Source organism: Mesocricetus auratus, unplaced genomic scaffold (genome assembly GCF_017639785.1).
Source record: "Mesocricetus auratus isolate SY011 unplaced genomic scaffold, BCM_Maur_2.0 Super-Scaffold_100676, whole genome shotgun sequence".
Lineage (NCBI taxonomy): Eukaryota > Metazoa > Chordata > Mammalia > Rodentia > Cricetidae > Mesocricetus > Mesocricetus auratus.
This window is the reverse complement of record NW_024429266.1, coordinates 57,068,603-57,093,995: the sequence shown is the minus strand read 5'-3', so window position 1 is coordinate 57,093,995 and position 25,393 is coordinate 57,068,603. Positions and strand designations below refer to the sequence as shown.

General features: G+C 47.8%; 1 protein-coding gene and 1 long non-coding RNA gene across 6 annotated transcripts in view; one reads left to right on the top strand and one right to left on the bottom strand.

Annotated features, from left to right (window-relative positions):
* The window catches only part of Tmcc2 (transmembrane and coiled-coil domain family 2), a 39,441-nt gene extending 22,797 nt beyond the window's left edge, over nt 1–16,644 (bottom strand). Inside the window, exons 1-2 of one of the 5 annotated variants that reach the window (XM_040737645.1) lie at nt 16,085–16,644; nt 6,016–6,540 (exon numbers count right to left, since the gene is read on the bottom strand). In XM_040737645.1, the coding sequence (XP_040593579.1) occupies nt 6,016–6,540; nt 16,085–16,291 (732 nt within the window). In that variant the 5' untranslated portion in view covers nt 16,292–16,644. Of the gene's footprint in view, nt 1–6,015; nt 6,541–12,779; nt 12,947–15,024; nt 15,558–16,084 lie in introns of those variants that run through there. The other 4 variants (XM_040737642.1, XM_040737643.1, XM_040737644.1 and 1 more) reach the window with 4 other exon arrangements.
* Nucleotides 16,160–20,917, top strand: LOC121136723. The gene is made up of 2 exons (XR_005873807.1): nt 16,160–16,294; nt 20,517–20,917. It is a non-coding gene; the product is annotated as an uncharacterized LOC121136723 (long non-coding RNA).
* Nucleotides 20,918–25,393: the final 4,476 nt, after the last annotated feature.

Below are 25,393 nucleotides of genomic sequence, written 5' to 3'. Positions count from 1 at the left end.
CCTCTACTTTTAGAGGAGCCAAGTGGCCTCACCAGGCTAGTGGCTCCCTCTCCATGCCCCAGGGTCTGTTCCCAGAAGTTAAATGCTACCCTCATTGTCTGTTCACTTGTGATGCCCCAGTACACTGACAAATGATTTTCCCCTATTTGACGTATGTAAGACTGAGTGTGGTGACCTTTCTCAGAGTCACACACATAATGGAAAGCAGAAGGGTGGGGCTAAGGAGGAATATTGCTTGTTTTTAATAGGGAAACAACTACAGGCAGAGCTTAGATAGTTGGGTTTGGAGGAACAAGTGATAGCTCAGCTCCCACTATCAGGACTAAATTGCTGTTCCGAGTCCCCACCTGTCTCTGCCACTCCCTGCTCCTTCAAGTAGGGGCTCCAGCTCCCTTGCTTTCTCTGAGTGGGTGCTGTGTGAGCCTCCAGTCAGGAACCCTAGCTGCCTCCGGGATGTTCTGGTAACTCAAGCCCTATCAGGGTGCCCTGGTCTAAGAGGCAGCTGGTGAGTTGCAAACAATGGTGAGGGGTGTGGGGAGTGGGGGAGGCTTATGAATTAAAAATAGACGCTAGTAATCACCAGAGAGCCTGCAAGGGAGCATGTGGGCTCTGTTTACTAGAGAGAAGAATACTTCCTATTCATACCCAGACCAAGAGAGTGGAACCACACGCTTCTCACACCAGCCAATGGCCTCTGGGTCTGGAGAGTCAGATGGTGGGGCCTCAAGCTTTAAGGTGGCTGGAAGATCCTCCTTCCAAGGACAGGGAGGCACTTCTCTCCCCCCTCAAGACTCCCAGGGCCACACCCATCTCTAGAGGGACAGCTCCAAGTCTGTAAAGTCTGTACCTTAGGAAGAAACGGTGCCTCTTTGCCAGGGCCTAGCTGGATGCCCTGAACAAGCAGTCCCTTCCTTCCTGGAGGACTCAGTCTTTACTTACAAAGTAGAAATAATGGCATCTGCTCTGCCAACTGCACTGTTTGCTGTGAAGGTGGACCATGTTAACAGTAACAACACCAAAAGTTCCAAATAAGACGCCACACCTTTAATTCCAGGACCTGGGAGGCAGAGGCAGGTAGATCTCTAAGAGATCAAGGGTAACCTGGTCTACATAGTGAGTTCCAGGCCAGCCAAGGCTACACAGTGAGACCCTGCCTAAAATTAATTAATTAAGCAAAAGTTAAAAATCTTAAAAAAGAAAACAGAATAGGGAAGAGGGGGATGGAGAGATAGATGGCTCAGCAGCTAAGAGCACTGACTGCTCTTCCGGAGGCCCCTGGTTCAATTCCCAGCACCCACATGACCACTAATAACAACCAATCATTATTACCCCAGCCATCCCCCAGTGAGGTCACCCAAGATTCTGGGTTTGGCCTTCCATATACATCAAGAAGGAACTCCCTCCTCCCACACATCATCCCAGACACAATGTCAAGGTAAATAACGGGGTGGAAACGCCCCCAGAGAGCTGTCCAGCTGGCATACCTGCCCAAAGTACCACCCCAGGTCCCTGTACTCAGAAGCAGCAATCATCACTGGTTTCTGAAAGTGCCTACTGTCCACCTATTCCCCATCTTCTCAGGCAGCTGGAGAACTCTAGAGATACCATAATTAACTGGAGGTCTCAAGGATCACCCTCCCAGTCCAAGCTCAAGCCCCTCATGTGACAGGATATTTCTAAATACAATTTTAAACATACTCACTGACTCACCCATGAGAGATGGGCCCGGCTGTTGCCATACACACAGAGCTTTCTCATTAAGGCCCGAACAACCTGGTTGCAGCTGCTGGGTCCCACCAGCTCTCAAGTTCAAGAGGCCACACCCTTTCAGCAAGTGCATCCAGTCCTCCCTCTTACCGCACACTTCTCCCAGAAGAAGCCAGGCTTGCAAACGCAGTCCCGTCGTTTTAAATGCTATCTATGTGCTGACACCTCCCAAATTTATGCCTCCAGGTTGGATCTGTCCCCAGGACTCCAGACTTGTACATCCTACTGCTTATTTGGCATTTCTACAGGGGTGTTTAATAGCCTCCTCAGACTTAACACAGCCAAAACCTAGCTCTACCCGCCCCCCACCAAAGGAGTAGCTGTTCAGTTTGCCATCTTCCTTGCTGGTTTTGCTCAGCTCACTGAAAGTGTCTTTTGTCCTGCATCCAAGCCCCAAACCATGAGCCATCTTTGGCTTCTGTTCTGTCATGCCCCATATCCAACCCACCAGAAACCCTTGGCCTTAACGTCTGAAGCCAATGGAGAGTTCAGCCAACATCCTCTCCACAACCACCCCACTCCAACTATCAGCTCCTCTGGAGTATGCATCAGCGCTTTACCAGACTCCTGGCTCAACCCTGTCAGGTCTCACAGGGTAATCCTGTATCGTTCTCTACCAGCCTTCACTAACCCTTGAGGAAAAGCAAATCAAAAGTCCTCTTCCTGGCATACTGGCCCCGATGCAGTCTGCAGGGTTCCTGTCCCTCCCCAGCCCCCAGCCTAGCCTGTCCTTGATTAGATTCTGTGTTGTCTACTTTGCTACCTCTCCTCCATATTCACCCGCCACACTGCCAGAGGCTTTTCTGACCAGCCTGTCCAAGCAGCATGCCCAGCCACATTCTCTGCCTTCATGCTCCACTTCTGTTTAGCTTCTCAGCACTCTTACCACCAAATACACTGCACAGTCATGTGGCGCTTATCTCCTCCCACTAGGACCGGTGATGTGTTGCTGTAGGAGCTTTCCTTTCATTCACGGAATTATCCCTTAATGCCTAGAATAGTAGCTGGAGCATAGTAGATGCTCAATAAACGTCATCAAATAAAGGGGAAAGCAGGGAGGTGTAAGTAGGTGCTCAGGAAGGGAAGGGGCACCTGCTGACTTATGGCTGCCAGCTGAGGCTCTGCTATGGACAGGTGGTCCAGAACCGTCTGGGAAAAATCCTTCCTGAAGAAATGTAGAATGGGTATTACATGTAGAACATACAAAATGGCTCAACAGCTCACGGTCAGAAACTGTTGCAAAGTCACCCCTGGGTGTGATAATTCTACCAGAGCAAATCCTGGGGTCAGATGAGTTGGTGGCTGAGCCTCATCATTGATTACCAGTGCCAGTTACCCATGCTAGGCAGCCTGGCATGGTGGGAAGAGCACAGGGCTTAGGGTTAGCAAACCCAGGATCTATCACAACCCTTCTACAGTAGTTCTGAGCTATATTTTTTACCCCAAAACTTGGGCTCTTATAATCTGGCTTGCTGAGCATAGTGGACCATTTTAATGAATTTCCAAAAAGATGTCTACACTGGAAGAGCATCCAGCCACAACCTGAGTCAGTGCCTGGTAGGTAGTATGGCCAAATGCTTTAACTTCCAAATACTTCCAGAAGTCACAGTCAGTGTTAGAAAGCCCTGGGCCTTGTGTAGGAAGTTGAATCTGTGCTGGTGACAATCTATAGTAGAAACAACTTTACAGCAGAGTGTCCTTGGAACCCTGATGCTAGCTAGCCCTCTTACTCCCAAACAAGACTCCACTGTCACCCAGAATTTCTCCTACTCTCCCTACTTCCCACTATGCCCATCTTCTGTCATCCATCCTCCACAGGAGGGACTTGTCCATCAGCAGGCTGTCCCAGAGCCTCCTCTTCCTACAGCAGCCCTTTATCCCATATCTCCTATGCTCTAGAAGAAGGAACACCCACTTTCTCAAGCTCTCATGGGCAGGCCTACCCTCAGCTTTGGGGTTCCTGCTGTAACAATGTTCCTTCCTCTGCCTTTATCTCTCTCTGACCTCCGCCATCATTCCCCAAGCAAAGCCCATGTACCTATCTCCCTCTACCAAGTGGACTATCTAACTTCTCAGATCTTGACACATCAAAATAAAATCTCTCTCCATTCCTTCTTTCTCTGAGCCTTGTCTCCCATTCCCAAGATACCAAATTCTTTCATTCATTCATTCATTCATTCATTCTTTCTCTTCTTCTTCTTCTTCTTCTTCTCCTACTCCTTCTCTTTCTCCTCCTCCTTCCTTCCTCCCTCCTTTTTCTCCTCTCCCTATCTTCTCCTTCTTTTGGTTTTTCAAGACAGGACTTCTTTATATAGCTCTGGCTGTCCTAGAAATTGCTCTGTAGACCAGGCTGGCCTCAGATTCACAAAGATCTGCCTGTCTCTGCCTCCCAAGTGTTGGGATTAAAGGTGACTGCCACTACTGCCTGACCTTTTCTTCTTTGAAGGATCAAACCTAGGGCTTTGAACATGCTAACATACTCTATCACTGAACTATATCCTTAGTTCTTTTTTTTTATTGAGAGTCTCACTATGTAACTCAGGTTGATCTTGAACTCATGACCCTCCTGCGTTACCTCCATAGAGCTGGGATTATGAGTATGTACAATCACATCAAATCAAGTTCCCGATTTCTTAAACCTAATGACATCTCTATCTCTTCCTCCTCCTTATTCTCTCTCAGCCCCCACTTCCTTCTCTCTACCTCATCAGCTCTCCTCACCTGCTTTTCTGCAAGCCCAGATGTCGCACTAGCCCTCTAATCCCAGGCCCTCTGCCGTCTTTGACCTTTCAACTTGCCTCCCATCAATCCTTCAGCTGTGACTTTTCTTCCACTGATGGAGAGAGACCACTAGAAGGAAAATGAATCCCAGCCCCAGAGCCACGGAAGGGCACCCAGGTGTGTGTGGGAGCAAACCCGCAGAGAGACACCACTGAGGCAGAGAGAGGAGACGAGGAGGGGAGAAACCAATGTGGCAAACCAGCAGGTCAGAGCTGGCTGCCTGTCCCTTCTATGCCAGTGGGATCTGGCTCTAGCCTTCTCCTCACTCCAAATACCCCTTGAGGATCTGTCTCACTTGCACCAGTGACTTCAACCTCAATGCTGTTTTCATCCACCAACCAGTGGGTCCTTCTACATGGCAGCTCCCAATGAACCTACAACAGGACAGCCCCTTTCCTGGACCCTGCTTCTTCTCCTGACTCAACCAAACAGAGCACCACTAAGCTAAACCAGAGGTTCCTCTCGCCCTCCTTCCTTTCCATAGCCTCTTCCTGGTCTAGTGCCACTGCTTCTGACCCCCCAGTACTCTCTGAATTCCTCTCCTCGTGGCTACAGCTGCTGCGATAATGTCAAAGACAGTTTCCTTGGCTTCCCCCCTTCTTAATCTACTGCCTGCTGTCCTAATGCACTCTGCACTCACTTTCCTGTCTAGCAGCCTCCCTTTGTGTCTCTGGACTCCCAGACTGGACACAGCTGACCCTCTGTACTCTGGCCTCTGCTTCCCCGAGTCTGCAAAAGCAGAAGGACTGCCACCAGCTCCCCTGCTCTGCTGCATACCAAGTTTCCCCCCCTTCCTTCGAGTTAGTTCAACAGTCTTCCAGAAGGACTTGGCCAACTCCTTGCCGCCCTGCCTACTCTGTTTCCAAGCTCCCAAAGTGTTCATCAGAGCCTTTCCACTCATTCTAGACACCGGGCAGCACGAACAGCGACACTGGTTTGTCTGCTCCTGTAACATCTACTCACTAAGTATTTGTTAAACGAATAAACAGATGAGTTGGATACATTCATGAAGTGCCAGATAACACTTCATGGATTCCTCCCCTTCTCCCCAGGGTGGTAAAGGTCACACTAAAGCTACAGTGCCAGGCTCCAGTCCAGGAAGTTACCTATGCTAACTCAATCCTGTCACTCCCCCCCCCCCCCCCCCCATTTTCAATTGGTGATAGAGGAGCAAAGAGATTAAACAGCCAGTTAATGCTGCTAATAAGAGGGATAACCAGTCCCTGCCTCTTCAAAGCATGTTTAAGGGAAGTTAATCAAAATTACTATCAAACAATCTGAGCAAACGACCATTTTTGAAAAACAGTCCCCTAAACAAACAAAACTTAGCCCCTTGTGTTTGGATTGGTCATATCCTGACTTCTCAGCCAGGACAGGTAATGGGGTTGTAGCAGGTGTCAGCGGTGCCAGGCAAGGCATCAGCGTGGCCTCAGAGGTTCTCTCCCCCGCCCTCCTGTCGGGACTTACCTTGTCCCCGAGGCCCTCAGCCTCCTCAGCCAGGAGGTACGCATTGCTGCCATCAGCCAGGAGCAAGGCTGTGTCGGTGGTAGAGGAGGAACGGGGTCGGCCCTGGTGCTGGTGCAGGATGGCGGCCAGGCTGCTGTCCTGGGGGCCCTTACGAAGCAGGTGAGGACTGCCACGCTGGGGCTCCAGGGAGCTGCTCTTGGCACGGCGGCTGCTGCTCCCCCCACTGCTGTGCAGGCTGGCGCCCCGCTTGATGGAGGGCCTGGAACGGATCTGCTGTAACACCCGGTTGAAAGCAGTGGGTCGGGCAGGCAGGTCGTGCAGGGACACAGCATAGGAGACGCGGTGCATCTCCGGAGAGCGTTCCTTCTCATCTGGGGAGTCCTGATCGGATAGGCCCTGCTGTTGCTGCTGATGCTGGGCCTCCTGAGACGCCTGGTGCTCCCTCTCCCGTGACCTGCGTCGGCTGTGAAACAGGTGCTTCAGGCCGTGGCCAAACATGGAGCCCTCTGAGAGCTGCTGGATTTTCTTAAGCGGGAGAGATGAAAAGCCCTGGTCAATGGAAAGCTCCTGGATGCCTTGTCAGTTAGGGTTGAAGGTGGGTCTATTCTTAGGAGAGCAGAGCAGCTAGCACAGACATCTGAATGCTAGGATCTCTATGGGTGATCTGCCATGCCTACAGGGTCATCTACCCTTCAGTTCCCAAAGTAAGTTCAGATTTCTAAACAGGATGTTCTCAGACTGGAGCCTGGGGATTAGTAGTATACAAGTAGCACCCAAGGCATCCTGGGGCTGTATCCTTCTTGACTGGATTCCTCAGGCCAATCACCTCCCTTGTTCCCTATTAGACCATCCTTCAAGCTGCACCAGGGCATTGAGACCACCAAACATCCATTCCTAAGGATGTCTTTGTGACATTCCTTGGAAAAAGCAGGGCCATATAATCAGGTTATACCATCAAAAGCAAGCTCTGCTAATTGTGTGTCCAACCAAACTGCAGGGTGTTAATGTACTTTGCTAGAACTTCCTGCTTCAGCACATTTGCTTGTAGCTATGGTTTCTGAAACACCTTTGCTTTTGTGATAAAGGCACTAAGTCCTTTCTAGTTCTCCCATCTGGAATGTGAAAATAATATCTGGAGATGCAGTTGCCATGCTGTAGCCATGACAGCTGATGATGGAGGACAAAGACATCCAAGAAAACAGTCTACAAAACCTACCTCTGTCTACATGACCATACTATGATCTTCTGTCATCTGCGTCCAGTTAAGTTCTGGCATAGCAGACAATGAAATAAACATTACTTTTCTTAGCCTAGATGATCTACAGCAGAAACAGCTGTCCAGATAAGGGGTTCATACCCCTCAGACTAAAACCAAGCTGAAGCCCTGAGGCCTGGTGTTGCCCTGCTGCAGCACTTCCTTGAGAGACCCCGCCTGCTCCCCACAGCACTGCCCAGGATAAATGGCTGGTGGATGGGCTGCCAGGGCAGCTGTCATGTAATGGCAGGCAGGTTCCTTATGAGGAGATGGCTTATCTGCACAGGCCGTGTCCTCTGTGGAGCTCCAGAGATGTGGGAGAATGGGTGGGACTCAGAAGACTAGGGAAAAACTATACTTTGACCTCTAAGAGGGAAACAGAGACAAGTCACCTGGGGCTGGCGAGTCACAGCAGGGTTTTCTCTGTACCAGCATCCTGTAACTCCATCAGTAGAAAACAATCTAAACGGTCCAAAAAAGTTACACATACTAGTTTTCTTCCTAGAGCAAAAGTTGGGCCATGAAGAAAGCAGGAAAGCACAAGCCTCCAGTTGTTGAGTAGCTGCCCACTCAGTGCTGCTCACCATCACTGTCTACGCTCGCTGCACGCACACTCCCTGTGACTACAAGACCCGCACTTGCCCAAAACGAAAGGATCCTCACTGGGGTCCTACAGGCAACCCCCCGGTTCCTGTCATTTCACAGGCCAGATTTGTCCATCCTCACACCTCACCATGAGCTCAGTTTGGAGCTCTGGAGGTATGCTCTCTCCTGCATAATCTCATTGTTTCCCCCAGACACCCACAAAAGCAACAACCACACACTTGCACCCACAGATAGGGAAAATATTCTTCTCAAGAACTGAGATTTGAGGCAGCCCTAGAAACAGGTCTTCTATGCCAGCTGCTCCCAGAGTTGCCCTCTCTTCAGGAATGAGAGAGGCAGTACCCCCAGAGTTGCCCTCTCTTCAGGAATGAGAGAGGCTGTACCCAAGCCTACTTGAATCTATACTGGGTCAGAACCAAGATGTCCAAGCCAGAGTGGACAGCATACGGGTGCCATAAACTCAGAGTGAGTCAGATCCTGGGCCTCCTGACTACAGCTGAGTTACCCACCCTCTTGTGGGACCCCATGAGGGACCCCAGAAGAGGCCTATTGGCCCTGGTCTTTGCCAGACTTTTTGGTAAGTGTCCTCTGAACTTTAGCATTCTATTCTAGGCCTTTCCTCCATACCCCATTCCTAACTTGCTTCTCCTACACAGAAGCCCCCCTTTCCTACCCACGTAGGGAGACAATGTTTCCCCTAAAAGACTTTAGTTGAGGTCCTGGGTATACAGCCTTAGGAACTGATGGGTTATGGGGCACAAGGGGTAGGTTGGAGAATCTCAACTACCCATTAGCCATATCATCTTGACCCCAACACTCCTTGTCTAATTTACTTTAAAAACTATACCAAGTGCTTTTCAACTTACACTGCCAGTCTAGCCCAACACTAGTCTTATTCCAGGAGCTAAAAACTCATAGAACATAGAAGCCACATTCCATTTTGCAGATAAAAAAACTGAGTTAGTTAGATAGCTCATCCAAACCTAAAAGATGAGCCTCCAACTTCTAGTCTAATTTACTGGCCCGCACCTGACATGGGGCTACAGTAGTTGTTGTATGTCTCCTGGGACAATACTTAAGGCAAAAGTCTCAGGGTTAAAGGAGGGCCCCTGAACGGTATGGGGCTCTGTATCCTCACTGCACTGAGCAGATGCTCAGGCCTCACCACTGGACTTGGGCAGGCCTGATCACAGATCTTCAGGTCTTCATTTCTCCCCTCCCCAGGTGCTCTGCAGGTAGAGGATCTTTCCGCCAGCAGTGCCTGGGACTCTGTTAAAGTCCACAGCAGATAGGAAGGGAAGGAACAAAGGTGAGGAACAATGCGGGGTGGGGGGTGGTGTAAAAAGCAAGAATAGCAGGCAGGGTGACACGCAGGCCAGCTGCTCCTACCTGTGGGTGTCAGGAAGACGCTTCAGGGTTTTGACATAACATGATGAGGGGGGGGAAAACCCTCAGTGCATATACGTACCCAGCCCCAAGTTTCAGAAGTGAGGAAAACCATGGCGACTAGCTCGAGGGAACTTAGCCACCAACGCAGCAGAAAGCACCACCTGCTCTGCCTGGCGGGCTCCAGCTTCTAAATGTCACTTGCTCTGCCACACTGACTTTTGCTTTCCTCCAGCTGCCACAGCCATCGTGATGGCCAGACAGGACTATGTGTCAGGAAGAGAAAGCTGTGAGGCCGGAGAGTCAGGGATGGGACACAAGCTCTTTCTGTCCACAGGCAGCTTCCAGCACCTGGGGAGGGCAGTGATTGATCGAATTGCACTGCCCCTGCCTGCCCTGGAACTGTCTTCCAGAGTAGGGAGGACCAGCTCCCTGGGTGGCACCATGCTCTCAGGAAGAATGGTGCTCTTTCCTGAGAACCCTGTGGTTTCTGAGCAGCGGGCTTCAGCTGTTCTTCTCCCTGGGTGTGGGCCCAACAAAGGGAAGTTTGCGCCAGATTCTGCAAAGACAGCTTCAACAAATCAAAAGGGAAAGCGTGCAGGGTGCAGTGGCCTTGGCACCATTTGGCTGAAAAACACGACCTAAAGCAGCTTCCAACACCTACAGGTCCCTGTGTTCTCATCAATCCCAGAAATGCTGAGGGGGTCTTGGGAAGGCATCATTAACCAGGAATTAACGATCCCCAGGTAGCAACTGTTTAGCCTTCCTCCACCTGGTCTGAAATTCTCTCTGCCCCATCACGGATATGGCTGTGAGGATTCGGGGGGTGCCTGGGTCACCCTGAGCCTTCATAAGCCTAGGTCGCCAACGTTTCCTCTATTTATAGGGTCTCTATGGAAACAGGGCCAGCGCTAGAGAACGAGTCACTGGGAAAACCCACAGAAACTACGGATTTTCTGGAGGGGATTGTGATTTCCAATGCCCCCCAAGAAGCAGCAGAGAGAGCGAAGGGGAGGGTCTATCACCCCAGGCTCCCTGCCCCTGATCACAGAGTGATGGAAATCAGCAGCTGCTGGCGGGGTTTCTATTGGAAACACACTGATGGAAGGTTTCTGGATTCATTCTTCTTCCCCTGGATCAGTTTGGGAAGCAGAGCTCACTTAACCCAGGATCAGCTGAGTTTAAGTCCAACCCCCATTTGAATTCTTGTGCCTTTTTTACTTAGAACCGTCTAGCTGAAACTAAGGAAGGTCAGCTGAGAAAGTTCACCTCATCCACTGGGGTCTCATGTGCCCTAGCACAGCAGATGTGTCCTCTCTCTCTCCTCATGTAGCCGTCCCTCTCCTCCTATCCACTCCGTGAAGCCAGTATCCATGGCCTCCCTCTGCTCTGAACCCATGAGGGCTCATTATCTGCACCACTCATTTTGCAATTAGTTATGTGCTGTCTTGTGCCTTGGCCTCTAGTGCTTGCTCCAAGGGCTCTCCAAGTTTTTGCCCACCAGTTTGCAGAATTCTTGACAAGATGAGTGACTGCCGAGCAGCAGCTATCTGGCCCATTACCTGGCAGAGACCTCAATGCAAACATGGCTATTGCAATTTGTCTATTTGTCCCAACTCTACAAAACAATCCTAAAAAGTTATGTAATCTTTGGAGAACTACCTTTTCCAAGGGCTTAATCTTTTCCAAAACTTTAAAATGCTCAGTTGAGCAGTTTTTGCTTGTGTCTAACCCAGATCCCTCCTGCTATGGCTTGAACCCCTGTCTCCATTTATCATCTTAGTATTTTGCCAAGAATGTGTTGGCTTGGCAGAATGAACTTACTGTCCCCACAAGTGGTTCAGGGAGAGTTTGCTGGGGAGTCATGTCCTTGCAAACCAGTTTCATTTTCTGCAGTGGATATCACTTAGCCAACTTGGTTGGAATGAGGAAACCTTTGGTAGTTTGGTTTGAGAAGTCAAATCCAAAACCTGCCCCCCCGTTCCCCAGCAGCTTTGCTTTAACTTCTTAATTCAGGTGAGAGACTCCTGTATTTGGCAGAGAAGTGGACCCTTCTTTATGATCCTTGTTTAGCTGGAGCCTTAGTCCAAAGGTGCACCATCCTAGTTGGTGGGGTTTTCCAAGAGAGATGCCAAGTCTCATGGAAGAGGTCAACGCAGATGATTCTGGATTAGCAGTAAGACCACCCCACCACACCCTGAGAACCCATCAAACCTCTCCCTATGGTATCATTTAACCTCACCTCCACATTCATAACTTACTGGATGTTTCAACTCCTCATACAGGAAGGCATTTTTAATGTGATTGGTGGCTAACCACAATTGGATACACACATAAAAAGAAGCACACTTTGTAAACTGAATTGCAACTAGGGCAGCTGGGAGTGAATCTAGAACCCAATATGTGACAGGAGAACAGAGAGCTTCACTCGCCACATGCTTCTCTACCGGTCCCAGTTCCTCCTGAGCCCACACAGAGCGCTGCTCTGAACACTGCTGTCTGCTAGAGGGGTTGGAGGGCAGTCCTGGGCCTCAGGACCCTCTGTCCTCATAAGGTATAGATGGGTCAAAACTAGCAACTTCAGCGTTCCTCAGAGCTCTATGGTCCCTGGTGCTGACAGGGAAAGGGAATGGGTAAAGACTATATTGAGGTTTGGGTTCTTGTCATCTTATCCTAGCTGGAAATTCTTCTCTTGTTTGTTAATTAATACTTCTGTCCTTTCTGTAATATTCTGATCTAAAGCCATCTCCTCTTCAAGCACCCTTCTTGCTTAAGCCATCTTTCAGATTCTACCACATGGTGTTCCAAGCACACCGAAGCTTAGGTGCCCTGGGGATTTTCTTGCAAGTGTTTGTTTCATCCTGGGGAACCTAGAGGCTCACCTGAAAATGAAGGTATTGCCTTGCTCAAGAAGTAAGTTTCCATTTCTTGGGTTAGGTCTCCCTCAAGCCTACCTTCCCTGATGAAATCTACCTCAGGGGTCCATGTCCCACAGAGTGCAGGGATCTTCAAGCCTGAGAACATCATTTCTAAAGGACAGTAGGACTCCAGGATGCAACGGGATCCCAGATAGCCACACTCCACAGTCCCCAAATTATCCAAGGTCTCAGGATACACACATGCCTTCATACCACACCCCCCAAAATAGCTAGTCTTCTCCTTCATTTAAAGACTGATTGCACAAATTTAACCAGCACCTGGCTCTTGAAAAAGTAAAATAAAACAAAAGAACAGGGACACAGACGCTTGGGAATTCTAATACTGTTTTTTGACTCGGGTATCGAATAGATGAGCTGTCAATTTTTGCTTTTGTTAAACTTTACACATATCTCTCTGGGGATAGTTTTATATGCATGTCCTATTTCACTGTTTATAAAAACATCTTCCCTCTGAAAGTGCCCAATATCTGTTGACTGCACAAACATACCCTCTTGCCAGTGCACTGATGAACACGGAAGGATCATGAGCCATTCATGGGGCACTGAAGCCCCTTCAAGCTCCCATACAGGATACCCACCTAGGATTCAGCTGTGAATTTCCCTTGGCAGCCTGTGGTCTTCTCTTCTCCCTCACTCAGTAGGAACGGAGAACAGAAGAACATGACCTGAACCATCCCAGAGGACTCTTGAGTCAAGAGCGCTTCCAACCAGGTGTGAACAATGGATGGTGGAACTCCCCACTTTTCTGCAGGGAATGACCATGATACTGCTCAGAAATCCCAGGGGAAATCCGGCTTGGATAAGGAGACAGAGCAGCTCTGGGAACTTTCCTGGCCAGTGTCCCCAGGCTTTTCCTCCCAGGAAAGGCTGTGTCCCTGAACCAAACAGTGGGGTTGGAATGGCGGTAGGTGGGCAACGCTTCCCCCAACCTCAGGCTTCTCCAGTGCTCAGGACAGATGCACACACTGAGCACAGCTGTTCACCCAGGCCTCAACTACATGCTGTATTCTGAACAGGGTCTCTGTCTGAAGACTTCTCCTAAGTTCCTCCCCCCACACCCCTTCTCACTGCAGGCAGCCTCCTTGCTGGAGAATTCTGTTACACTTTTGGTCAGCCAGCAGATTCTATGGCAAGCCACCCCAGCATCTCTCCTCAACAAGCAGGTACTTGGATCACAGCAAAGGATGGAATCATGAGAACAAACAAATAAAGACATACTCTTGGGTGGTTAGACAGGAATCCATGCTGAACTGTCCTGCTCCCCTTACATACTGTCTGCTGAGATCTTCCCTGGAGGATGCATGCTTATGTGAAGTTGTGGCAAGCCTCTCAAGTGTTTACACAAGCCTCCTGTGGGGCCAGGACCATTTGCAGATTGCTTTTCTGTTATAGTTACCATTTTAAAATTACTACTATGTAGCTATTCCCCCACCCCCACCCCCCACCCCACTGGCCCTACCCACTCCATAATCACAGATCCCAGGCTAGCATGCTGAAGACTCTAGTTATGATCTCAGGATGTCCTCCCCCACACCCATACAAAATAAACTGAGAGAAGTACAACACACAATACAATGCTCCTTAAAGGACCAGGGACAGTAAAAGCCTCTGACATTTCTGGCCATCACCAGTGAATCAGATGTTTCTAGCAAACACTGAATTTTCTTCTTCCTCTCCTACCACGGAGGTTCTTTAGGCAGAGCCTGACATGCTTCTGCTCCTTGCTTGCTCGAGATTATTTCCTCCATGGCACTCTATCAGTGATAATGCCTAGAGCTGTCACAAAAAAAACAAAAACAAAAACAAAAACACAGAAGTGGGACTAAGGAACTGAAAGTTCCCATCTCCAGGTTGAAAATGAAAGCAAAAGCAAGCCTGAACTGCTGAGCAGTATCAACTAAACACAGGTATGGGACAAACAAACGGTATTACAAATTAAAAAGTAAACATGTCCCTTTAGGTACCACCATTAATTTAGAACACATCAACTTCTATCCACTTCTAGAGACAATGATGACATTTTTCCACTAAGCTATCAGCCATGGAAAACTTGTCCGGCAATGGGAAACAACTTTGGCCATACTCCAATATCCCTTGTCCCTTTCCTCAGAAAAGTTAAGTGACCTGCCAAACTGTGGTGGCCCCCAAGTGACATGTGAGAGAGAAGTCTCTGCTCTGTGGTGGTAAACATGTTATGATGAAGCACACAGAGATAAACAGGCAGGAGCTCTGTGTGCCTCCCTGTGCTAGCATGAGCTGTGGTCACTGTGTTCTCCTCGGTTGGGTCCTCACTGCTAGACTGTGTGAAGGTAGGGTGCGTGTGGAGGTGAGCGTCCTCCATGCTCAATGTTGCAGTCAAGTTGCTCTATCTGCTCCTGACCAAAATGAGTGTCAGAAAAGAAAGGTTCAAACAACAACATTCAGGCTTTGTATGCACAAAGATACTGTAGCTCTCACACCACAGAGTGAGGCCAGAGGATCCCCTCCCCACTCCTCTCTGCAGCATTTAAGGGACTTCTTTGTGCTTGTCATCTCACTTAAAACAGAAAACTCACTTAGGGGAGGGAGTGACTCTTCTTGGGGTCTGATGAAATCACAAGCTTTTGGAAAAGAGCCTAGGTGTCCAACAGAGCCCATTGTTAGACATAAGGTTGGTGAACAAGAGGCCAGATTTGCAAAACTTCCACAAAATTTTAAAAATCCGCATAAGGAGTGAGGGGGCTCTCTTCCCCCAAGGAACACAAGTGAACACACACACACACACACACACACACACACACACACACACACACACACACACCACAAAAGAGCACAGGCACTCACCTGGCTTCCTGACTCTGAGCTGTTCAGGCCAAAGAAGGAATGTCATTGGCTTACTGTGATGAGTTCCTCAGTGCCCACAGCCATAGGGACACGGGCTTTAACCTAACGGGAGTCCTTTCTGCTCCCCTATCCCAGACCCTGCACCCTCTCCGGAGAAAATTCCCAAGGCATCAATTCCCAAGGCACCTAAGTTCCTTCCTGAGGCTGACATCTCTCTCAGCCCACTTGTGAACTGGCCTGAGGAGCCTGAGCTGGCAGTCCTGGTGGTAACTCCAGCAAAGGCGCATTTTTTTTTTTATCCCGGCTGCTGCTGTAATTGACTCAGAGATATATTCAATGCAGATCGCCAATTGTCTAGAAGACCTCGGGCTGGAAACTAAACAGCTCCATGTGAACGGTCCTTTCCAATTCTGGGTCTAGCTGCCGGCTCAGCATGTGTGCAACTTGAACCGAGGCTGTAACCAGCTCAGGCTCTGCCCTGCCACCTGTCAGTTCTCCACCCTGGGGGTTGGTTCAGCAGGCAGACAGGGATCTCCAAGCACTAGCTTAACCTCTGGCTCCACCTAACGGCAAGACATCTACACCCCCCTTTCATAGATGGACAAACTGAGCTTCCTTCAGGAAGGTGCTCAAAAACCCCACCAGGAGGGGGCTAATTGGCATAAGAAGGTGGCGGTAACCTATTTAGCATCCCATGCTGTAACCTTCCTCCCAAGCCTTCCTACAGAAGGAAGCGTACTGTGAACTTTTTAAGTTAGCATCTTAGATCTCGCCAGCCCTTTGTCTGCAAATAGCATTTCACACACGTTCCTCAAACAATCTCGGATGAGTGAGTCATTAAACCGTTTGCTGAATAATGAAGAACACAGAGGCCTGAAATGGAACTGATAGACAGGCACAAATGGTACCTAACTTCCCCCTCCGGTCCTAGCGGAACATCGTGCATCCTTTCTGACCTCTGCGAGCGTCCCCATCACTTTTATTCGGTAAAGACACTTCTGCGTGGGGTGGGGAAAGCTACGTGGCGGGTTGGGCTTGCCTGGGGACGGTCTGCGCTCACCTTTAAATCAGGAGGCTTGCTTCGGGGACCCGGGTTGGGTGCCACCGCAGCGCCAGCATCTGAAGTTGGCCCGCCAGCAGAGTTGGAACCTGAGGCCTCCCCAGGCCGGAGGTCCGCGCCCGGCAAAAGGCAAGCTGCATCTTCCATCCCAGCCCCATCCTCCTCGCCCTGCTGTTGCTGCAGCTCGTCCGATTTGCACCTCTTCATGGTGTAAGTGGGTCGGCAAGGGGAATCTGTCCTTCTAGCGTGCTGTCTTGGGGGAGACCGCACCCCCTCTTGCACTCAAAAGACCTGGGGTTTAAATTATGGACGAGAGGAGTAGGCAGATCACGAGTTCTTGAATTTAAGAAAATATCTTTCTAAAGGAGGATGAGGGAGGGGCGAAGAGGGGGAGCCTTGGGATAGTTCATTCCGACCTGGGGAGCGGAGGCAGGTGGCGGGCGAAGCCGGGCTGCAGGAGTCCTTGGGCAGTCACTGGCGGGGAGGAGGGCCGCTCCCGACCCCCAAACTTTCTGCCTCAGGGCCCCGCAGGGCGGCGGGAAGCTGGACCACTTGGCGCATCTCTGCCCTCAGGCCAAGCTGCTGGGCCAGGCAGGGCGCGCGGGAGCCGGCCGGGCGGGTCCCGTGGGGCCGCCCTGGGCACCCGGCCCCGCCGCCCGCCGCCGCCCTGCATGGACCTGCCTCCTCCCGCCGCGCGCCCCGCTCCTCGCCAGCAGCAGCGCAAGGCTGCGGCCACAGCCCGCCGCGAGCGCGGCCTACCCCGCCCGGGCCTCCGCCCGCCAGCGCCAGGGCGAGGCGAGCGCAGATGGCGCCGCCCGCCAATGGGAAGGCCGGAGGGCTGCGCGGCGGCGCGCGGCCACCGCTATAGGCTTGGTTGCACCGCGCGTCCCCCAGGAGGGTCTGGAGGGCGACAAGAGGCTGCATTGGAGCTCTGTGGAGGGCCGGCTCTGGAGCAGCCTCTCTCAGTCTAGGCCTTTGCAATTACCCCGCCTACACGCTATGTTGGGGCATAGTAGGTGTTTATCATTACTCCCCTAACTTTTCACCTTATGTTATATCCGTCCCTTCAGTTAGGGACAGGCTGGTACCTTCTGGGATATGGGGTCTGAGTTACAAACCTATGCCAACATTCATAGCTACAAATGCAAAGGAGAGGGCCCCTTTCTCTGTTTAAAATACACATCTCATAGGAACTTAGGCTTTACATTCAGAAACTAGGTGCACAATAACCTGTGAGAGGCCCCTGCTCCCTTGAAAGCAGCTTTTAAACAAGAATGGGCATTGCTGGTAGGTATTGATGATACATACTGCAGATTAGAAGAGGAATGCTATTTTTTGCCCTTTACTGATGGAAGATGAGAGCAGTAGATGTTGGGGAGACCAAGAAATGGAGAGTAACAGTAGTCTACTAGTATTAATAATTACTATTTCTTTCTGCAAACTTCCTGCTTACTTGGCAGTGATGGACTGCCCTTATTCAGTAGGCAGAAATTCTCAAGGCCTAAACAGGGACCTGCAGCATCAGCATTTCTTGGGACCAGACAGAAATACAAATTCCTGGGCATTATTAAACCTAAAGTTACGAGCCCTCTGGGTGATTCTGATGCATGCTAACAGCTGAGACCCACTGGCCTGGGCTGCTGTGTGAGTCACAGAGCTTTCCCTGAAGGATTTTACAGTTTACCAATCTCTTTCACACTCACTAGGCCATTTTAGCCTCACTTCAGTCCCACTAGTCTGTGAGTTTCCTGACTCTGTTAAGTCTTTTTTTCCCCCATTGCAATCCCGTATTTTGATGTGTATCCTAAAAGAGATCGAGTTGTTAAGAATTTACTACAGTCAGGGAGTCACTTTCTAAACTAAGCTGCTCCATTTTTAGAAAATTGGAATTTAGAATGGGCTGGGAATGCAAAAACACCCCCCATATCCACTACACAGTATCAGGCACAATTTGGGAATGCAAAGCTATAAGCCTTTCGAATTTTCAATGGTGAGGAATGGCAGTGTGCCAGAGCAGATCGTGGGTAGGACTAGGCAGCGGGTGGGGGCAGGTTCCCTTGGTACAAAGGAGAGGAACATACTGCTCTCTGCCTGAGCTGGGAGAACTGCAGAAGCCCCATAAACCCTTTCTCTGTTTTAAATACACATCTCATAGCAGAGAAAGGGGTGGCATCGAGTGTGGGCCGCACAGTGCCCCCCTCACACCCATGTTCATGAACTGACTCCAAGTCGAAGAAAAGCAGAAGGGGTTCTTCAGGTCTGAGAGACAGATCAGCAGTTAAGAGCGCTGGATGTTCCCCCAGAGAACCTGGGTTTGGTTCCCCGCACCCAAATAGCAGCTAACAATGGTCTGTACTTCCAGTCCCAGGGGATCTAACACTTTCTCTGGCCACCCTCTTCTAACCTACCTGACACCAGGTACACACATGGTACACAGCCATACATGCAAGCAAAACACTCATACATATAAAAATAAAGTAAATAAATATATAAAAAACTTAAAAGACCTTTAAGGAAACAGAAAACATCACTTATATCTCATTTCACTACCAACTAGATGTTCACCTTAAGTTTGATTTTGTGTGTTTGAGGAAGCTCAGTCTAGTCTCTAACTTGTGATCCTCCTGGCTCAGCTTCCCAACGGTTGAGACTACAAGCATCTGGTTTGTTTCATTATTATGTTATCGTATACTTAACACATGATGTCCAAGGTATGAAATTCATCAATGGGAAGTCTTTGGTGTTTTTCACAAAATCTACTTTGTTTTCCTTCTTTTGGGAGTGTGCTATTGGGAATTAAACCCAGAGACTCACACCTACCAAGCTTATACTCTGCCCTAAACAACACCTCCGTCCCTAAACCATGTCCAAATTTCCTAGCTATTTGGAAACTGGGGTAATGGGGGCTACTATCTTTTAGAGTGTTGGGATATATATATATATATATATTCTTATATATATCATCTAGATACCACCTGGCACAGGGTTAAAGGTCATGATGTCACAGATGTCATCCAGCTTCCAGATGGTTCCATAAAATTCAAATCTGTCCAAGCCATTTCTGAATTTCACAAAGGGATATACTACATAATAATTATGCTACTTCGAAGGACGTTTGGAAGTGACATCGTTAGAAAGACCTGGATTCCCCGGCAAATGCTGTCTTGAAGTCAGTGGCAGATTTTCATTGGCCAGAGTAAACAAATAAGTACTTGAGATGTATACAACTCAGAAGTGCTTTGGCTGATTGAAATTCTGCTTAAAGTATTAAATGGATCATCCTATTGTTCTCGGCCGCTTTGAGAAAAATACAAGCACAAACTATATGTTTATATTTACGATATGGCAAGCATTTGCAGACTCACAAAGCAAGAATCTCTGTTTGGCATATAGGAGTAGAATTTTCCATTCTGTTTTGACACAACTAGTTATTATAAGTAAATATGATGTAGTGGGAAGAATGCTATTCCTATGCCAAAAATTTTATGTGAGAATTCTGGTTCTGTTTTGGACAACCGAATCAATGAACCTCTTTAACCCACATTCTTCTCAACTGTGAATCAAGGGGTTGTGACATGTCTGCCCACATTGCTTTTGTGATCAGCCAAAGGGATAGGGCCTGTGAACTGCCTGCACGGAACACATGGTTGATGTCAGTAAATCCCAATGAAGCAAGCAATGGACCCATGCCCCTGGGTTGTAGGAGAACAGCAGGATTGACTTACTAAGTATGCTCTTTGAATAGAAATCTCAATTAGAATAGTAAACAAAGTCATCCTGCACTAGCATTACATCTGCTAACCTGGTGAATATATATATATATAATATATATATATAGAACATATATATATATTAGAAGAGTGTTCCAGAATCCTGTGTCCTTGTCAACACTTGACAAGGGTGAGCTGATGCCTACGGAGGGTAAAGTGGGAAGATGGGCAGGTAAGTCTAGAGTGGGTGAATTTTTCTTCTTTCTATAAGAACAGGTCTAAGAAATAAGAGGTTTCTCTTTTTCTTAGCAGTGAGAGATTTGTAGAGTGTCCCAGAAAATTGTTAAGTATTATTTTTTTACTCTGTTGGGAGTTAGGAATCTGCTTTAAACCTTCAGTTCTCCCCCCCCCCCCTTTGGTGGAGTCCCATGTGGTTGAGGCTGGCCTCTAACTCACTATTGTAGCCAAGGATACGTTGAACTTCTGATTCTCTTGTCTCTGCCTCCTTAGAAATCCCTTTTAAAACATCTAAGCATCAAGTGGATGAGGAACTGTCAAGTTGTTGGAGAGCTATTTTAAGGTTCCGCATACTGAGTAGAGTAGAGCACTTAGAAGGGAAGCACCTCAGGACTAGTTATAACTTTCACCACTGTATTTTGATACTAATGTCATTACATATATTCCTTTGTTAATGCAGTCTTCTTCTTCCTTTTCTGTTGTAGATTAACGCTTTCATTCAGTGCTGTCATGAAAAGAAATCAACTTCTTTTGGAGTAGGAGGAGTAAACTATGCAAATAACCATCGGAAACCATCGAAGAGATTGGCTGGAGTGTTGGTGATGTCACAATCCCACCACCTAAGCATACAGTGCTTATTGGCTTTTTAAAGAGGAAGGGAGCACTGGGAAGGTTCTACATCACTCCACAATTGCTGAAAGCTCCGAGCTTAAACTAAATTTCACCTTTTTTCCCCCTGGCTTTCTTAAAATGTGCCCAGAGCCTTTTTTACATGTTATTGCATTTCTCACATTATTTAGTTATTATTTAGTCGTATTCTCCAGGTCACTGTAACCATTTAGAACAATTCCTTTACAACCTATCAAATAAATCTCTCATGGTTTAATCACTAGCCAGTTTATTTTTAGACACTGAGAATTGTTTCAGTTTCTTGCTTTTAGCTGAAATTCCTGTAAGTATACATAAACTCTATATATATGTATGTATGCAATATATAATTTTCTCCATGGCACAGACCCTCTTATAGTTAACTATATTACAAAGAAGACAAGCCCACTTCTCTCACAATAGCCTGGAGACCCCTTTGTCTGCCTCACTCCTAAGGCTGGAGTGCTCCCTATCCACAGCACAAGGCTGAAAGTCTGTGTCTTGCTTCAGGTGGGCTCCACAGTCTTTATTTTGAAAGCTGGATGTTCCTCAGTAATGGAAAAAAGTCATGATAATCACATGACCAGAGAGGGTCTGTGAAGCATAAACTTTGACTGAACAGCTCTGGGAAAGCCGGAATGTTAAAATGGCTCACTCATCTCTATAGGGAATCCACACACATTTCCGGACAACCAGTCTCCTAAAGCTTAAGATTCTAGACCTCAAAACAAAAGAAAAAGGGGCTAAGGAGACAGTTCATGTGCTTGTCACACAAGCATGAGGGCAGTCACGTTAACAGCCAGATCTGATAGCGCATGCTGAGGAGGCAGAGACAGGAGGATCCCTGCAGCTTGCTTGCCAGGCAACCTTGACAGATCAGTGATCTCCAGGTTCAGTGAGAGACCCTGTTTCAAAAAGCAAGGTGAAGAGCCCAATGAACAGAGCCTGTGCAATGCCTGGACCGGTCTCATGGCTTATGCCAGGAACCTGAATGAAGCAAGCTGAATGAGCAAGATGGCTCAGTGGGTAAGGACACTTGGTGCCAAGCCTAATGACCAGAGTTCAATTCCCGGAACTCACATGGTGGAAGGAGAGAACCCACACACACACACACACACACACACACACACACACACACACACAGATCAAATACTGTTTTGCTCAGAAATAACCAGTTAGTAACTTTGCATCAGAAAGTGGATGTTGAAAACAGCTCTGCACACTGTGTGGTCCTTTCAGGTGTATTAACCAGAGCCAGCAACTGTCACTTAAATGTAACCACAGTATTAGGCATTTTGCTATAAATGCTGTGAATTCTTTCTTATTTAATCCCCCAAACAGCCCTGGGATGTAAGAATTCTCCCTACTCTACAGGAGGAAGCAGCTAGTGGGGCTACAGCACTTACCTTTTCCAAAGCCCAGGCCTCAACCAGTCATGACTGTGTCTGAGCCACTTTTGTGGCAAGGGATTTGCCAATGACTATTGGTCAACAGTTCAATACGTACATCTATATTTATTCTGATTTTTGTATTTAATTTTATTTTATGTGCATTTATGTGAGGGTGTCAGGTGCCCTGGAACTGGAGTTAGAGACAGTTGTGAGCTGCCTGACATGGGTGCTGGGAACCAGACTTGGGTCCCCTGCTGGAACAGTGTGCACTCTTTTTTTTCTTTTGGTTTTTCGAGACAGGGTTTCTCTGTATTGTTTTGGAGGCTGTCCTGGAACTTGCTTTGTAAACCAGGCTGGCCTCGAACGCACAGAGATCCGCCTGCCTCTGCCTCCCGAGTGCTGGGATTAAAGGCGTGCGCCACCAACACCCGGCGCAGTATGCACTTTTAATGGCTGACTCATCTCCACTGGCCCTATATGTCTGCGTATTAAAGTATGTACTTGAAATGCTTATCGCTGCAAAGGGCTTCCATGCTGCTTGTGGAGGGTAAAACAATGACAGATACCTAAAGTCCAGTTGTGGGAAATGAGGCACAAATCAAATGTGCAGTAACACAAGATTAAAGATGTAATGTCAGTCAGCTTGCTGAATGGGAGAGGTGCACTGCAGTCTAGAAAAGGCACAGATTGCAATGACAGATCAAGGACGCAGTCATCCATCACAAGGGCTAAAGGATAAAGACGTTACACGGGACAATCCTAATTTTGTTAGGTAAGAACTACCAGCAGTGTCTTGAAAATAAAATCATTCACCATTTGGGCCTCTGGCATACTATCAAGTTTTTGTAGCCTTTTGGTGACAAAAATCTCTTTTCTTTGCTTTAATTCTCTGAGATTACAATACAGTGGTTCTCAAAGTATGGTCTATGAACTAGTAGCATAAACACTTTGGAGTTTAGTTACACATGTAGAGTCCCAGGCGTCATCCTTTTATTCTACAGAATTGGAATTTCTGGAGCTGGAATCTGAAAATCTGCTTTAGTCATATTGAAGTCTGAGAAGTTCTGGGGTAGGGGGAAACTTGGTTGGTCACTCATTTGTGAATTAAATGACCACTTACTGGATGCCTGGCACACACTGTCATTTCATATGTAAAGCAAACTTTGTTGAGCAGTGGTGTAACTTTCATTTCATAGAAGCTGAGGCAGGATCAAACCTGTTCATCTGGGGAGATGTCCAAATCAGTTCTGCTTACTTTCAGTGTCCAGGCTTTCCCACAATGCTTCCTGTACTGTCATTAGACTATATGATAAACATGGCTGCCATTGTGGCAGTAATAATGTCTGTCATATGAGTCCTACTGTGTGCTGTATGATTCGGATCCAAACCTTTCCATAACTATAAATGGAACTTTTGTCATGTATGATATTAGTATGCAATTTCCAAATCACTTTCAACACATTTGAAAAGAGCTTTCCCTCATTTTAAATTTATTTTAAAAATTTTTATTCATTTTACATAACAACCACAGTTCCCTCTCCCTCCCTGCCTCCTGCTCCCCTCACGTCTCTCCCAATCCACCCACCCTCCACTCCTCAGAAAGGGTAGGGCCTCTCATGGGGAGTCAACAAAGTTGAGATAGGACCAAGTCTCACCCCACTGTATCAATGCTGAGCAAGGCATCCCACCATAGGGACTGGGTTCCAAAAAGTCAGCTCATGCACCAGGGATAGATCCTGAACCCATGGCCAGGAGCCCCTCAAACAGACCAAGCTACACAACTGTCACCCACATGCAGAGGGCCTGGTTAGGTCCCATGCAGGTTCCCCAGCTGTGGGTCTAGAGACTGTGAGGTCCCACGACCTCGACCTGGGGACAACTATTCCTGTGGGTTTCCCCACCATGACCTTGACCCCACTTGCTTATATAATCCCTCCTCCCTCTCTTTGACTGGACTCCTGGAGCTCTGCCTGGTACTTGGCTGTGGATCTGCTTTCCTCCATTTTTATATTTTCCTAACAGAACCTGAAAATCTAGCTCTGCCAGGACTTCCTTTACTTGATATAGTTTATCTCAACCACTCCAGTTTGGAAAGGCCAACCATGCATTAAAGTCTAGCCTTTATTTCTAACAAATGCCACACATCTGGAGAGATGATATCTGGTTCAAGAAGAAAATGTCAGTTTCTTGAAAAAAAAAACAACAAAAGAATAACTTCTGTTGACCTTATGACTTCCAAAAGACAAGCTTAATCCAGGAATCCTCTCGTGGGAGTTGGGATCACACCATCCCATGTGCGATCTTGTTCTGGAGTAAACACCCTTGTGTCATACATCAACACTATAAAGCCCCAGGGCACACCTATGCAGTAGAGGGACTCCACCCTGGCTTGCCTTACAGCTCTCAGGAGGAGCTGGTAAGAGAAGATAGTACCCTCTTTCAAGATGGGCTGACACAGTACGGTCTGCTCAGAGGATAGTTGATAATGCATAGTTAGAGCCACATTGATCCTGCAACCTTTCACCTAGTGATACGTCAGTGAATTTATCTTCAGGAAATAATGCAAAAGAAGAAAATAAGATACAGGAGCAACAACAAAACTATTTATAGTGGCGTTATTTATTGTAATAAAAAACACCAAACCTGAAACAACGTACCAGTCCAAGAACAGAGATGAGTAGCAATGGCAATGGTATGACAGCATGGTTTGCTGCTGTTAAGGAGAAAATATTGAATGCATGGTGGTGTGGGGCAGGGTCTACTTTTAGGGACTGGTAAAATGGTTCAGTGGTTAAGAGTTCTTGCTCCTCTTGCAGAAGATCCAAGTTCAGTTTTCAGCACCCACATGGTGCTCAGTCACCTGTAACCTCAGTCCCAGGAGATTGACATATGGTGCATATACAAACAGGCAGGCATACGACAGATGTGGTGGCACACTCCTTTAATCCCAGCACTCAGGAGGTAGAGGCAGGCACATCTCTGTGAGTTCAAGACTAGCCTGGGTCTACAAGAGCTAGTTCCAGGACAGCCTCCTTAGTCACAGAGAAACCCTGTCTCAAAAAGCAAAACAAAAACAAAAAACAAAAACAAAATGATAATTTTAAAAAGAAGGAAGGGAGAAAAGAGAAGGGGTATTGCTAGGTTTTTTTTTTCATTTACCTATCTTTATACAGGAGTGACTCAGAGAGTCTATGACCTATTGTAAGGTGGTTCTATGTAGCAAAGAAATAAGATAAAGACAGTATATTAGTTACTTTTCTGTTGCTGTGATCAAATATCACAACCAAAAGCAACTAAGTACTAGCTAAGTCTGTCTGTACAGA